This window comes from Xenopus tropicalis, chromosome 9 (genome assembly GCF_000004195.4).
Source record: "Xenopus tropicalis strain Nigerian chromosome 9, UCB_Xtro_10.0, whole genome shotgun sequence".
In the NCBI taxonomy this organism is placed as follows: domain Eukaryota; kingdom Metazoa; phylum Chordata; class Amphibia; order Anura; family Pipidae; genus Xenopus; species Xenopus tropicalis.
The window spans coordinates 64,075,174-64,089,436 of record NC_030685.2 but is presented as its reverse complement, the minus strand read 5'-3'; the positions used below and the strand labels follow the sequence as shown (position 1 = coordinate 64,089,436).

General features: G+C 43.8%; 1 protein-coding gene across 1 annotated transcript; it reads right to left on the bottom strand.

The window, feature by feature from the left end:
• Window positions 1-4,085: 4,085 nt before the first annotated feature.
• Window positions 4,086-12,636, bottom strand: prkra (protein activator of interferon induced protein kinase EIF2AK2). Its single transcript, XM_004917738.4, has 8 exons — window positions 12,475-12,636; window positions 10,826-10,995; window positions 8,976-9,057; window positions 8,756-8,837; window positions 8,296-8,413; window positions 7,715-7,812; window positions 6,025-6,199; window positions 4,086-4,661 (listed from the first exon to the last, which is right to left on the bottom strand). Exons 1-8 carry the CDS (start codon window positions 12,528-12,530, stop codon window positions 4,504-4,506), a joined length of 939 nt encoding a protein of 312 aa, XP_004917795.2. The 5' UTR covers window positions 12,531-12,636; the 3' UTR covers window positions 4,086-4,503.
• Between the last annotated feature and the right edge of the window lie 1,627 nt (window positions 12,637-14,263).

Here is a 14,263-nt window from a genome sequence, read left to right as displayed (position 1 = left end):
AGAGGGCGGCGCCAGGGGCAGGATTTAAATACCCCAAGCAGCAGGCACGTCTTGATGACGTTGCTGCGACTTGGGGTCAGTCTGGGGGCGATCGGAGGCGGCAGAGGACGTCCAGGGCCGGTGAGCTCGTTGCCTAGGGGGTTGTGGGGCTGGCAGCGCGTCTCTGCACTCGCATTGATCGGCGAGTGCAGAGAACGCGCTGACTTAGTGTAAAACGTAGCTCCTACGTGCTGGGCACTTAGCGACTTTTTTTGCCAGCACGTAGGAGCTACGGCCTTGGCAGCTAAAGGGTTAATGCATGTTTCCTAAATGATATCCCCCACTTTGCCTTTATAAGCTTTTAACTGGATTGCATGCTTATATTCATTATTTCCATCTGATCTTTGAATTAGGTATACAGATGGTCCAAGTTTGTCTGTTACTAAATATGGGCCATCCCAACTGTTCTTAGGAAATTTCTTTTTATGACCTTTGCCTTGTTTTAACACTAACACATATTCCCCTACTTGATACTGTCTCAGATCAGCTTTGCTATCAAAATCTTGTTTGCTCTTAGCCACTGTCATTGCCTCTGTTCTTGCCACCTGTCCTTGAACTGTAGCTAACCAGTTTTGTAACTCCTGAATCCATTCCTCAGATGCCAGTGTTAAACATGTCTGAGTGTTCAATGGGAGCAATGGATTTTCCCAAGATGGCATGGTTCTTCCAAACAGTACTTCATAGGGGGTTAAACCAGTGTGTCTGTTCACCCTTGATCGCAATCTACATAGAACAAAGGGTAGTAAATCATCCCAATTTGTACCATTAGCATTGCAAATCTTGCTCAATTCCTTTTTAATCTGCCCATTTATCCTTTCAACCAAACCCCCTGCCTGAGGGTGATATGGAATATGTAAATTCCATGGAATATCTAACCAATCTGATATTTCCTTCATAATGTCATGCATGTTGTAGTATACTTTAACATATTATTGATGCTGGGAACTGTAATCCAGCAATATTAGGGTTGTATTTTTAAATCAGTATTGCTCATACAACTCTGCAAGTCTGGCTCTATGTTCTTTGTTCTTGCAGCTGGACCTTGGAAGCCTTAAATGTGTAAATTATAAAGGAACTCCCCCATTCAACAAAAGGCAAGTTGGGTTTCATGAGAAAATTACTGACAGCAGGAGATGGACCTGTACTGCAGGAGACTGGGGCATAGGGACTTAAATCAGGGAGAGCCCAAAAAATATGATGGGCACTGACACATCTGGAAGAGCTGTAATAGTGCTATATGGATGGACATTCATGGGGATGTCTGGGAGACCGTTTTTTTAGTTCCTACAATGTGAGTTGTTTCTCATAGAGTGAGGGCACAGGGCTAAATGTTAAGTATACAACAGCTGAACTATACATTGACTCTTCATGAAAATACATGTATATGAAGCTGTCCCAACCCTAACCATTTGGTCCCAGCAGGCTGTGTCTGATGAGCAGAAAGTGTGCGAGGTGTGATTTCAATTTCCACAGACGCTGAACTGTGATCATTGTAATGTCCACTGATCCTGCATGGGTAATGAACCTGATTAACCTGCCAATGAATGTTGTGGATGCCTTAAAATCACCTGGTTTATTTGATATGAAGTTATTTACCATAGAAAGGGGTGGGCTGGAATTGCCTCCCCCCCCCCTCCCCATGGGGTTGATAGTAGAAATCAATTTAGCTAATTGTGATACTGTCTCTAACTTTATGAAGGAGAACAGTCACAGATCCAAAACAGCCTATTGGAAAGGTGCATCTGGCAGCCAGTTGAGTATGAAGGGAAAACGGCAGTCAGTTGAGTATTAAGGTATAACTGGCAGGTGTAAATAGCGCTTAACAGATCTAAGTTATATACCTAATAAGAAATATTTAAAAAATGTCACTGTTTTGATTGCTTTGCCTGTGTTTAGCTTTCTGCTACTCCTGCTCTGCCTCCTGCAGTGGTGCCATAGAAACAAGCTCCTCTTTTGTGAGAGAATTTGTGACTCCTGTATGCATCGTACAAGAGAAGGCATAAAGCATTTCAGAACTGCAGTCTCACTAGAAAAGAGTGGCCACATGACACAAGTTTTCAAACTGTTTATGACTGTGTCCCCTTGAAAGGACAACTAAAGGTCTCCTAGCCCGTACTTCCTTTATATGTACTCTTGCTACATGGTTCCTGCAAGTCATTCAGAGTCATTCTAGTTATAGGCAGTTTCCCCAATACATTTGCAATGGTGGATGAATTGGTGGTCCTGCACATGCACTGTCTCCTGCTGGGCTTCCACAGTTTGACAGTTGCACTAGTAACAAGTGCCAATCAGTATCAGGATTGGAGGGGTGATTAGGTCATGGAGCATTAGAGAGAGAATTGTTATGTCATAGTACTGCTGTAGCTGTGGGCTTGTACAGCAACTCCATGGCGAGAATGAATTCACTTACCTTCCCACCAGTGTCTGTTCACACATGTACAGTAGAGTTAACCCCGATCTACTCTACTGCGCGTGGACCAAATGCATGAAGATCTAAGGTAAGGAGATGCCAGCGCAGCTCCTGGGCAGTTTTTCCATGGGCCGGTGCAGTTTTCTACCAACAGGAGCACATATCTCCCTTTTTGCGGGCGACTAATCTCCCCGAAATGCCATCCCACCGGCGAAAATGTAAAATGTAAAAAGTTTCCTCTCAAGTTTCCATCCCACCGTCGATTTAAATTGTCGCCTGTGGGATGGCATTTCGGGGAGATTAATCGCCGCGAGATTTGTCGTGGGCAACTAATCTCTCCATGTGCCGCAGCCCTTAGGTGACAATAGCCTTAAATATTATGCTTGTTTAGGAAATCAACCAAGCCAGCCTAAAAAGCATTAACAGAATCTGCCATCACATCATCCGACAGTAGAGCTGGGCGGTATGACCAAAAATTTATATCACGGTATTTTCAAAATTATATCGGTATCACGGTATTTGACGGTATATAAATAAAAAAAATAAATAATAAATATTGGTGGCCCCCCCCCAACACCAACCCCAACCCCAGCCCCCCCCAACCCCAGCCCCAACCCCCCAGCCCCCCCCAACCCCAGCCCCAACCCCCCCAGCCCCCCCCAACCCCAGCCCCAACCCCCCCGCCCCCCCAACCACAACCCCCCCAACCACAACCCCCCCAACCACAACCCCCCCCAACCGCAGCCCCCCCCAACCGCAGCCCCAACCCCCCCCAACCACAACCCCCCCAGCCGCCACAACCCCCCAGCAGAACTTACCCAACTTGTAGTTCCTCCAGCTCCAGCGATGCGTCCTAGCGTGCGCGCTGACGTCACATGCGCGCCGACGTCACGTACGCACGGGCGCAACCCGGAAGTAACAGGAGAAAAAAAGCAGGAGGCGCGCATACCGGTATAGCGGTATGTTTAAAACTTATACCGTTTTTTTTTTTAAAACCGGTATACCGGTTAAACCGGTATACCGCCCAGCACTATCCGACAGGACAATCCCCAAGCTAACTCCTCTCAATGTGAAGTGCCACCTATGTTGCTGACTTTTAATGACCCTCTTATATAGCTCAACGTTCCTGCATAATCAATGAAATACCATTAGGCTGCAGGGGTGGGACAAAACAGAAAAGTACCTCAAATCCCCTGCCCCATACACACCCCTATCAGAAAGGCGGATCTGGTAAAATATAGGTGATCAGAACAGCAGGAAATAAGAGAAAATATGTGGCTTCTCTTCACTTATCTACTAGTACTGGGACGCGTCATACTGGATAACATTGGTAGCAATGGCAGATTTAATATGCCAACCTGCCCACTGCCTGAAGCAACATATAAACAAAGCACGTGGATATCAGTCAGGATCAGCCGGCCACCATACATACAGGATTACTTCTATGTATGCCAGAAGATTATATGCGAGTGCTGATCTTGTGTTCCTGTACAAATGTTACATGGTGAAGTCCAGCCAAGACATCCATGGACCCAAGGCTCTTTAAGAAGGCATGCAGGTGAGGGTCCTACATGCAGAAACCCCTTCCCATCCCTTGCTATGTGGTATCTACAAATGACTGCCACAAACCAATCACTCTCTTCAAAAACAATTTATTAAACAATGACTAAATACATTTTTTTTGGTTATCTTTTTTTAAAATCCACTTAAAAAAAAAAAATCACAATTATAAAAAAAAAAAAAATGCCCCCCATGTTTTAAAGCTTTTTAATAGGATGCCTTCTGCAAAGCATTCCTTCAGTGAAATTCATACATTTTAAATAGGGGATTAATTTTCAACGAAGTATGAAACAAAAACAAGAGAACAAATCAATTCCATAGCAGATAAGAAGCACAGAGGCTCTAGCCCAAGGTAAAAGAGGCAGTAATTCATTGCTCTGTCACTTAAATCATGTCCCCAGAAACCATTTCTGTGTAACATTACTTACTGTTTGTTATTGGGGGGGGGAGAAAATGATACCAGAAGAGGGTTTTGCTGGGAGTCTCGTGGGATGTCACTTTCTGAGAGACATTATCTTTAAATATTGCAGTGCATTGTGTGCAGCATCATTGTGTGCATTCCCACAAGTGACCCCTGTTCCATGACACACTGTTATGGGATTTGTGGACAGCTCGGCAAGACACTGGTACTGTCCGTTAACACTCAGCTCATCTGAAACACAAAGGGAAAGACAGAGATAATGATCACTCCTGGCAAATCAAATTCTGATCCAGCAAGTGCATATATAAAGAAGAACAAGTGAGACCAATGTATACACAACAAAATGAATTTACCAGGCAATTTTTTTAGTGCAGACATTTAAATTTACAGTTTGTCATTATTTGAGTGATTTGGTTTTCTCTCAACAATAAGCAAGGCCTTGGTGTTAACTAAACTAGGATAAGCCCCTGCTAGACTCAAAGCAATCCTGTTGGGCTTAAAAGAACATGTTTACACTGCTTTATTGCCATTGAGCTTCACATTAAGTAAAGACCCTTTATACAGAACACTCTGGGTCCCAGCATTTTTGCATAACAAATCCCATCCCTGTATCATGGTTTTAAGGACTTCAACTTATCCTTTTACTCGTTTACTGGGTAGCAACTCTACCCTCCATAACAATGTATATTTCTATTTTGTCCATATAAAAACAAGCTACCTTCAGGTACATGTTACAGACCTTACATGTGTTGGGTGTCACCACCCTTAGTCACAATACAATGAAAAACCCTTACAGGTATTTAGAAAAAGGGAAGCAGTTTCCCCCTAGTGGAGGTAGTGTGTTTTTATATGGACTAAATAAAGATATACATTTATATGGAGGATAGAAAAGCTATAACACATATAATAAATATATTCTATACCATACAGCTCTGGATATAAACTCTGCATACTGTTCATTACACTAAAGCCATGTGTTTCCTTGCTACAGGCCAGATTGCCCTTCCTCTAAGGAATCATGCAGAGACATTTGCTCAAATTCTAAATTAGCCGATTGGTCAGATCGTGTATAGTTAGGCCCTGTATCCACTAACTTGCATCACTGTGGATGAACATTATGACCATGCAATCCAGCTCTGACTATCAGGCCAACACTGTCAGACAGTTGGAATTGGATTGTAGAGTAGGAACACTCACGGCTTTCCAGTTAAAGCTGGTTCATAACCCCAGGAATGTAGTTGTTGCAACAAATAATTCACACACAAATAAGGAAGCAAGGAATTGTACACCCATGTATAACCTGACCATTTAGTTGCAGGTGCATTACTGTGTGATTTACCAACTACTGCATAATGTTGCAACTGAATTCTGTGGTGAGAAACATCTGGCCATTGCAGTGGGAGGAAGAAAAAACAAACCGTTATTGGCACTTTACATGAGAAGCCTTTACATTTAGCAATATGCAGGAGTGACCTGTCCACATAATATGCTATACTCTCCATAATCACTTTATATGCCATCAGCGGGAAAATACAACCTGTCCTGTATGTTTTACTTTATGTACAAGCTTCATTTTCAGTTGGGCATCACTGACCTATATCGAGATAGGTGAGGCGGAAGTCTTGTTCTTTTGCTAGATCATTGAGCATTTTCACATAATCAGTATAGGGAATACTCAGAGGGCTTCTTTTCAGCATGCATATCTTCTCCCCGGATGAATTCCTCATGCTGTCCCAAGTGCAACTAAGGTTATTTCCAATCACCTTGTTCTACAGTTGGGGAAAACATCATATTCATACTCCCAAAACAACTGCACTTTCCTTACACATGCACAATACAGATTGGATGAGAAGAAGTACAATGATAGTCTGGGTAATAAGCCAATATGGATGATGCCATTCACCCAGCAATGACTTGCATGAAGTCGCTAATCAGTGGTTCCCACTGAAGGGTAAATAAGTCAAATGAGGCTGAAGGGTAAATGAGTCAAATAGATGAAACTGGCTGCTAGCAAAGCGCGGCATGTTGCACAGTAAGGGGACAATTTATCAAAATCTGAGTGTTGAAAAACACATCGGAAAAGGTGAACACATACACAAATATTCTTTAAAATTTGAATAGTTGCAATTTATCAAAGAAAAGGAGACGCCAGAAAAACTTGGCAGGTAAAAAAACAAAAATACTTTTTTAATAATATCTGTGTTTAAGCACCCTTTTCTACATAGGCCCAACTCAATGAGCTCATGTAAAAAAATGGTGTATGTTTCTCTTGATATGTCCCTTAAAGGGATTGTTCAACTTTAAATTAACTTTCAGTATGATGTAGAGAAGGCTACCGAGACAACTTGCAATTGGTCTTCATTTTTTATTATTTGCATTTTTTGAATAATTTAGCAACCAGGCAGTGGCTTGTAAAAGAAACAGAAATATGAGAATAGAAAATAAAGAGAGGGGCCTACATAGAAAGATAAGTAATGTAAAATATAAAATTGTAGCCTCACAGAGCAATAGTTTTTGACTGCTGGAGTCAGTGACCCCCATTTGAAAGTTGGAAAGAGTCGGAAGAAGCAAATAATTCAAAAACTATGAAAAATAAAAAATGGAGACCAATAAAAAAAATGTTACTAAGAATAGACCATGCTATAATATACTGTACTAAACGTTAACCAGAAACTGAACCACCCCTGGACAGTAATAGCGTTTGTCAAAGCACACTTCCCACTAAAGTTAATTGGAAGCTGCAGCTGATACAGAGGAACATTGCAGTCAATGTGGTTCAACCTAACAGCAATATAAGGGCAGTGGCAAATGGGGAGATAAGTCACCCCGTGACAAATCTTCGTTGCCGTGGGCAACTAATCTCCCAGCAATACCACCCCACTGGAAAGAATGTAAATCGCCGGTGGGATGACACATGCATCGCCCCTCCTCTTGTAGCGACACGTATGCCATCCCACTGGCGATTTACATTCTTGCCGGTGGGATGGCATTGCGGGAAGGTTAGTCGCCTGCGGCAACAAAGATTTGTCGCGGGGCCACTAACGTCCCCATCTGCCACTGCCCTAAAGGTCACGAACCCTATTTGCACCACATACCTAATACTACAGACAGAAATCAGGCCAAGTGTTCTACATCAGATTCTAGTGGGAGACTTAGTAGCATGGGCAACGTTTGCCCAGTAAAATAACCCATAGCATCCAATTTTATGTCTGCTTTCAAATGTTATGGGTTATTAGAAAGGCGCAAAGCTTGCAGTCTTTTATTTTATATTGACACATACTTACTAGAGATATATTCATATTATCAACTGGAATGGCCTTAAGTTTGGTAAGAAGTTTATCTGCAGCAACCCTCTTGGCTACTTTTTTAGAGGTTCCAGATCCTGTTGTGAAAAGTGAAAAGTGTTAAGCAGTGTAAATTTTAAGTACATGTTATACTAAAACTTATTGGGTACCAATGCTGGATATAGTACAACAAGACATGGTCAGACTTTCTGTATGTGAGAAACTAAAAGCAGAACAAAGATTTGGTGTAAAATATCTGGACAAGAATTCTGGGACTTCCCAACAATCCCAATAACAGAAAAGGCAAAGAAAGATCAGAGATTTTATCTATCTACCCACACACAGCCATCCATCCATCTATCTTTTAAAACTGCTCTGTGGGGAGAAGTATAAAAAGAACGCTCAGGTCCAGCAGACATCTAAGTAAGCACAAACATAATCAGTCCTTAGCTGCACTGAAGAACTGATATTGTAATGGGATTCTCAGCAATTACAAACGGAGAGCTTTATTATAGTGAAATCTGTATTTTGTGGGGGTATAAGTGCTGCCCCCACTATCATGCTATAAGCAAAACACATACCAGTTTCTACAAAGGTTTCCACACGGCAAGTTATAGTGAACTCTCTTTCATGAGGGGGACCGGACTCTTGAGCCACTGTATATTCTGGAAGGCGCCATCCTTTCTGCACAGATAACTCCTACAAGAACAAAGACAGAGGCTTTCTGATCTTTCACTTCAGTGATACAAAAGTAGATCAGGGGTGGGGTGTGACCATTTTTCCCATTGGGGTCCTACTTTACTTGCTGGCAGGGCCCACAACTATGGCACCCTTGGGATGTGCCTTGCTAAGTAGTAAAGGGCCCCATGATTAGTAATGGTAGCCCTGCTCATGCACACGTGCATTATACACATGTACATAACGACCATGTCCGAATCCAATATGGTAGCTGTCCCTTAGACCAAGAGTGAGAATAACATCAGTCATTCGTTAACATTAGAATCAAACACGAAATAGAGGCAAAAAAACCCATGATAATACCTGTAGTGAGCCAACAGGATTCTCCTTCATCTGATTCAGTGGTTGCTTGGGCACATCCCTTACAGTATTCTTTACAGGCAGGCTGTTTATATAGAGAGGACAGCAGAAGGAAGTAAACTGTTATTTCTACTTCTTGACAGGACATATGCAATACTCAATAAATATATTGTGACACACAGTGTATAGAAACCATAGAAAAGATTTCCAGTTTATTACTCACCATTTGCCAGTGCTTCCTTGTAATATGTTCAGTGCTGATTCAGCGGCTTTTTGTTTTGCGGCTTTCTTGCTTGGTCCCTCTCCTACATGTAGAACAAATAATATTTACTGCATAAACCCTGTTAAAGACATGTTTTGTGTACCTGAAGCAGAGGCAATGTAAAATTTCAGCAGGTTTACCAATCATATATCTCAAAAACTTCCAGATTAGGTGCAAAGAAAATAACTTGCAAGGGAACCCAATATAGTCACTGAAACACACTGAATGGCTCAGTTGTGGACTATGAAGAATGCTATATGGCAGCTCCCATTTAATAACCTTTGGGCTCACACTCGATCAGTTTAAAGTTATTTGAAAGCTTGTTAAGGGATCACATACAAAATTATGTACTGGAGAATGCCATTATGAGCAGTAATCAGCATGGCTTTATGAAGGACAGGTCATGTCAGACCAATTTAATTGCTTTTTATGATGAGGTAAGTAAGAAGCTGGACAGTGGGGATGCAGTAGATATAATATATTTGGATTTTGCCAAAGCATTTGATACCGTTCCCCACAAACGACTGCTTTCTAAGCTAAGGTCTATTGGTCTTAGTGAAGTAATTTGCACATGGATAGAAAACTGGCTACAGGATCGGGTACAGAGGGTGGTTGTTAATGGTACATTCTCTACTAGGAGTAAGGTTCTCAGTGGGGTCCCTCAGGGTTCTATACTGGGTCCACTTTTGTTTAATTTGTTCATAAATAACTTAGGGGAGGGTATTATGAGTAATGTATCAGTGTTTGCAGATGACACAAAACTCTGCAGACCAGTCAATTCTATCCAGGATGTGACATCCCTGCAGCAGGATCTTGACCAACTGGCAATCTGGGCAGCTAAGTGGCAGATGAGATTTAATGTGGATAAATGTAAGGTCATGCACCTGGGATGTAAAAATATGCAAGCCCCGTATACCCTTAATGGGACTGCACTAGGCAAATCCATAATGGAGAAAGACCTTGGAGTCCTTGTAGATAATAAACTTGGCTGTAGCAAGCAATGCCAGGCAGCAGCTGCAAGGGCAAACAAGGTTTTGAGCTGTATTAAAAGGGGTATAGATTCACGGATTACAGAGCACTGGTAAGGCCCCATCTAGAATATGCTGTTCAGTTTTGGTCTCCAGTGCTCAAACGGGACATGATTGAGTTAGAGAGGGTCCAGAGAAGGGCAACTAAGTTGGTAAAGGGTATGGAAAGTCTCAGTTATGAAGAAAGACTGGCCAAGTTGGGTCTGTTTACACTGGAGAAGAGGCGCTTAAGAGGTGACATGATAACTATGTATAAATATATAAGGGGATCATATAATAACCTTTCTAATGTTTTATTTACCAGTAGGTCCTTCCAATGGACACAAGGGCACCCACTCCGTTTAGAAGAAGGGAGGTTCCATTGAAATATTCGGAAAGGATTTTTTACTGCGAGAGCTGTGAAGTTGTGGAATTCCCTCCCCGAATCAGTTGTACTGGCTGATACATTATATAGCTTTAAGAAGGGGCTGGATGGATTCTTAGCAAGTGAGGGAATACAGGGTTATGGGAGATAGCTCTTAGTACAAGTTGATCCAGGGACTGGTCCGATTGCCATCTTGGAGTCAGGAAGGAATTTTTTCCCCTCTGCGGCAAATTAGAGAGGCTTCAGATGGGGTTTTTTGCCTTCCTCTGGATCAACTAGTAGTTAGGCAGGTTAGATATAGGCATTATGGTTGAACGTGATGGACGTATGTCTTTTTTCAACCCAACTTACTATGTTACTATGTAAATGGAAAAGGCATAACGTTTCCCACCAATGAAAAGGCCACTTAAAGAACATACCTGAGCTAACTATATCACCAATAACCAACCGAAAAGTGAAACTAGGGTTATGTACTTCTCCTTCTGCTTTTATTAAGGTGTACACGGGAGGGTTACCAGTCTTTGTTCCAAATTCATGCAGCTGCTGAATGGGGGTTTTGCACGGATTGGTTGCAAGCTTTGCTTCCACGCTGAGATAAGAAAGTAGGGTATTAGTGGAGGTATAAGGTACATTTAAGATGCCAATATTCAACCAGCACAGGGAGTCAGATATTAAGCAGAGGGTAAACTGCAGATATTCCATGATTATCAAACTGAAAGCTGAAAAGAGACAGTAGAGGAAAGCAAATAACTCAAAAACTATGGAACATAAAACACGAAGAGCAATTTAAATGTTGCTAAGAGAAGGACATTCTATAATATATTAAAAAGTTAACTTAAAGGGCACCATCATAGTCAAAGTTTTCCCTGCCAGGGGTGTACGCAAATTGAGCCCACACATGTTCCTAGTGACCGCAATGCCACCTGCACTGGGAAGAAGCCACGTTGGGACTCTAAGCATGTGGACAATAAGGTTTGCCACAGTAGTGTGATTAAGAATCAGGGTTGCACACTTGTGCATAACCTAAAAGCCGGCAGACTCACTCATTACATGTCTGACCAAACATGGCTGCCAGCACCAACTTCCTCTGCAGTGTGAGCTCAAGTAGCCTGAACCTCCAGAGGTTTAAGCAGTTTGACTAGAATAGGTACCCGTTCAACGAGCAACTGCCCCTCAGTATTTGCTGCCAGTTTGATTGATCTGGGTAATGTAAGGTCACAACATTTAGGATATTTTATAGTTCATGAAAGTATTGTCATTTTCTATCTGTAGCCTTCTGAACTCTCTGTCATCCAGTCAAGTGCAGTCCTCCATCTGCCCATGGGTAATTTGGACTGATAATACTTGTGCCACCAATCTAAAGAACAGGCTGCACAGGCACTTAATGAGAGAAACCAAATGAAATTGAGCAGCAGTAGAAATCAGTAGCAATGCAGAAATGAAAGCACTGCGAGTAGCCCTGCACTAGAATCACTGGGCACCAGCAACACTTTGCCATTAAGTGACCACAGTGACCCACCTCTTTTCTAATCAATGTCAATTACAAACTGCAAGGATCAACACTCAAAAGATGCATTTGCCACTAACCTAAATGGAAAATAAAGATCAGTGTGACTATGAAGAGTTTCATTCATCCAGGTCATGGTGTATCTAGTATAATTAAATCTAAATTAACTGGACTTGTTAAGTAATCATTGAAGATGTTTCACTACTCATCCGAGCAGCTTCTTTTTCCCATTACACAGGTATAGGAAAAGACCAGTTTGTGTGTTTGTGGGATTCCTCCAGTTTCCTCACACACTCCAAAACATACAGGTAACTGGATCCCAATCAAACTGTCCTTGTGTATGTGTGAATGAAAAAGGGGACCTTGGATTGTAAGCTTGTAATATAAAGTCCTACAATGTACAGATACCCAACACCAAGACAACCATTAAGCAGATTTGGAAGGTTGAAACTATGCCCCACAGACACTGTATGAACTACAACTCCAGCATCACTATATCAAACCTCTAGCGGCAGCTCCCTGACCCCAACCATAGACAAGCTCTAATCTCTCCCCAAGCACCTGGTGGATTTTTCACAGCTCCTTTTGGGCGCGTCTGGAAACCTCTCCTGGGACATAGCAGAGGAATGGGGAGAGCCCTACTCTCCTAGGCTTAGAGCCGCGCAGGGAAGGTTTCTCTATGCGCCGGCTGTAGGCTGCACTTCCGCTTCCGGCCTCCAGCTGCCTGTCAATTTCGCTAGCCGCGGTAAGAACGCATGCGCAATCGTTAAGCGATAGATATAAACTACAATTCCCGAGGAACCGCTTTCGTGAAACTAAAAACAGGATTTAGAGGGAATTGTAGTTATTTATTTATTTATTTTTAGAAAACTACAGGGCGACAGGGGCAGGTGCTTGTTTCCTAGGTTACAGGGAGCGTGGCTTATGCCTAGTAAATCAGCGCGCTGCCTGGAATTGCCTGGGTTTCATTGGCTGCAGCAGAGTGGGCGGGAAATGGCAGCTGGTTCATATCTAGAGCCAGGGAGTACCTGTCTCACAGCGTGGTACGCTCAGTGGGAACGGAGGTCTCTGTTAAGCTAACCCTAATACACTGGCTTCAGGGCGATGGCTCTTCGCGGAGGTGCCTGTTGTTTTATTTGCTGATTTTCAGCGGGCACGGAGAGCAAGAGTAGGCGCGGACTAAAAAACATCAGCTGGGAGACTCCTCCGTTCGCACAGCCCTACCTGCCCCATGTATTGCCGGAGTGCCCCGGGCTTTCCCTGGGAGATGCGCCTGGCGCTCCCCGGTCCGTCCGTATGGGGCCGCGGTCAGCATCATCTGCTGTCGCGAAGAGTTCGTCTCTGTCAGCCCTTGGGAGCCCTGGTGTGGGGGGGACAGTCCGGGTGTGGGGGGGTCGGGAGAATAAAAGGAGGCGCGCTGGTGCGCAGGCGCAGCATGCTTTCCCTGAGCTGTGGGATGTGCGTGTCAGCGAGGCCCCCGACATTCTTCTCTGGGAGCGGGAGGGCTTAGGGGGCTAATACATGCTTCTCTGGGAACGGGAGGGCTAAGGGAGCTAATACATGCTTCTCTGGGAACGGGAGGGCTAAGGGAGCTAATACATGCTTCTCTGGGAGCGGGAGGGCTAAGGGGGCTAATACATGCTTCTCTGGGAACGGGAGGGCTAAGGGAGCTAATACCGTACATGCTTCTCTGGGAACGGGAGGGCTAAGGGAGCTAATACATGCTTCTCTGGGAACGGGAGGGCTAAGGGAGCTAATACATTCTTCTCTGGGAACGGGAGGGCTAAGGGAGCTAATACATGCTTCTCTGGGAACGGGAGGGCTAAGGGAGCTAATACATGCTTCTCTGGGAACGGGAGGGCTAAGGGAGCTAATACATGCTTCTCTGGGAACGGGAGGGCTAAGGGAGCTAATACATGCTTCTCTGGGAGCGGGAGGGCTAAGGGGGCTAATACATGCTTCTCTGGGAACGGGAGGGCTAAGGGGGCTAATACATGCTTCTCTGGGAACGGGAGGGCTAAGGGAGCTAATACATGCTTCTCTGGGAACGGGAGGGCTAAGGGAGCTAATACATGCTTCTCTGGGAACGGGAGGGCTAAGGGAGCTAATACATGCTTCTCTGGGAGCGGGAGGGCTAAGGGAGCTAACACATGCTTCTCTGGGAACGGGAGGGCTAAGGGAGCTAACACATGCTTCTCTGGGAGCGGGAGGGCTAAGGGAGCTAATACATGCTTCTCTGGGAACGGGAGGGCTAAGGGAGCTAATACATGCTTCTCTGGGAACGGGAGGGCTAAGGGAGCTAATACATGCTTCTCTGGGAACGGGAGGGCTAAGGGAGCTAATACCGTAC

Bases quoted from the DNA above. Each gene is read 5' to 3' on its own strand.
- prkra (XM_004917738.4), bottom strand. From the start codon at position 12,530: ATGTCCCAGGAGAGGTTTCCAGACGCGCCCAAAAGGAGCTGTGAAAAA. The intron at 10,996-12,474 runs GTGCTTGGGGAG...TTCTTATCTCAG, and splicing joins AGCTGTGAAAAATCCACCAG to CGTGGAAGCAAAGCTTGCAA. The intron at 8,414-8,755 runs GTATTATCATGG...TTGTTCTTGTAG, and splicing joins ATCCTGTTGGCTCACTACAG to GAGTTATCTGTGCAGAAAGG.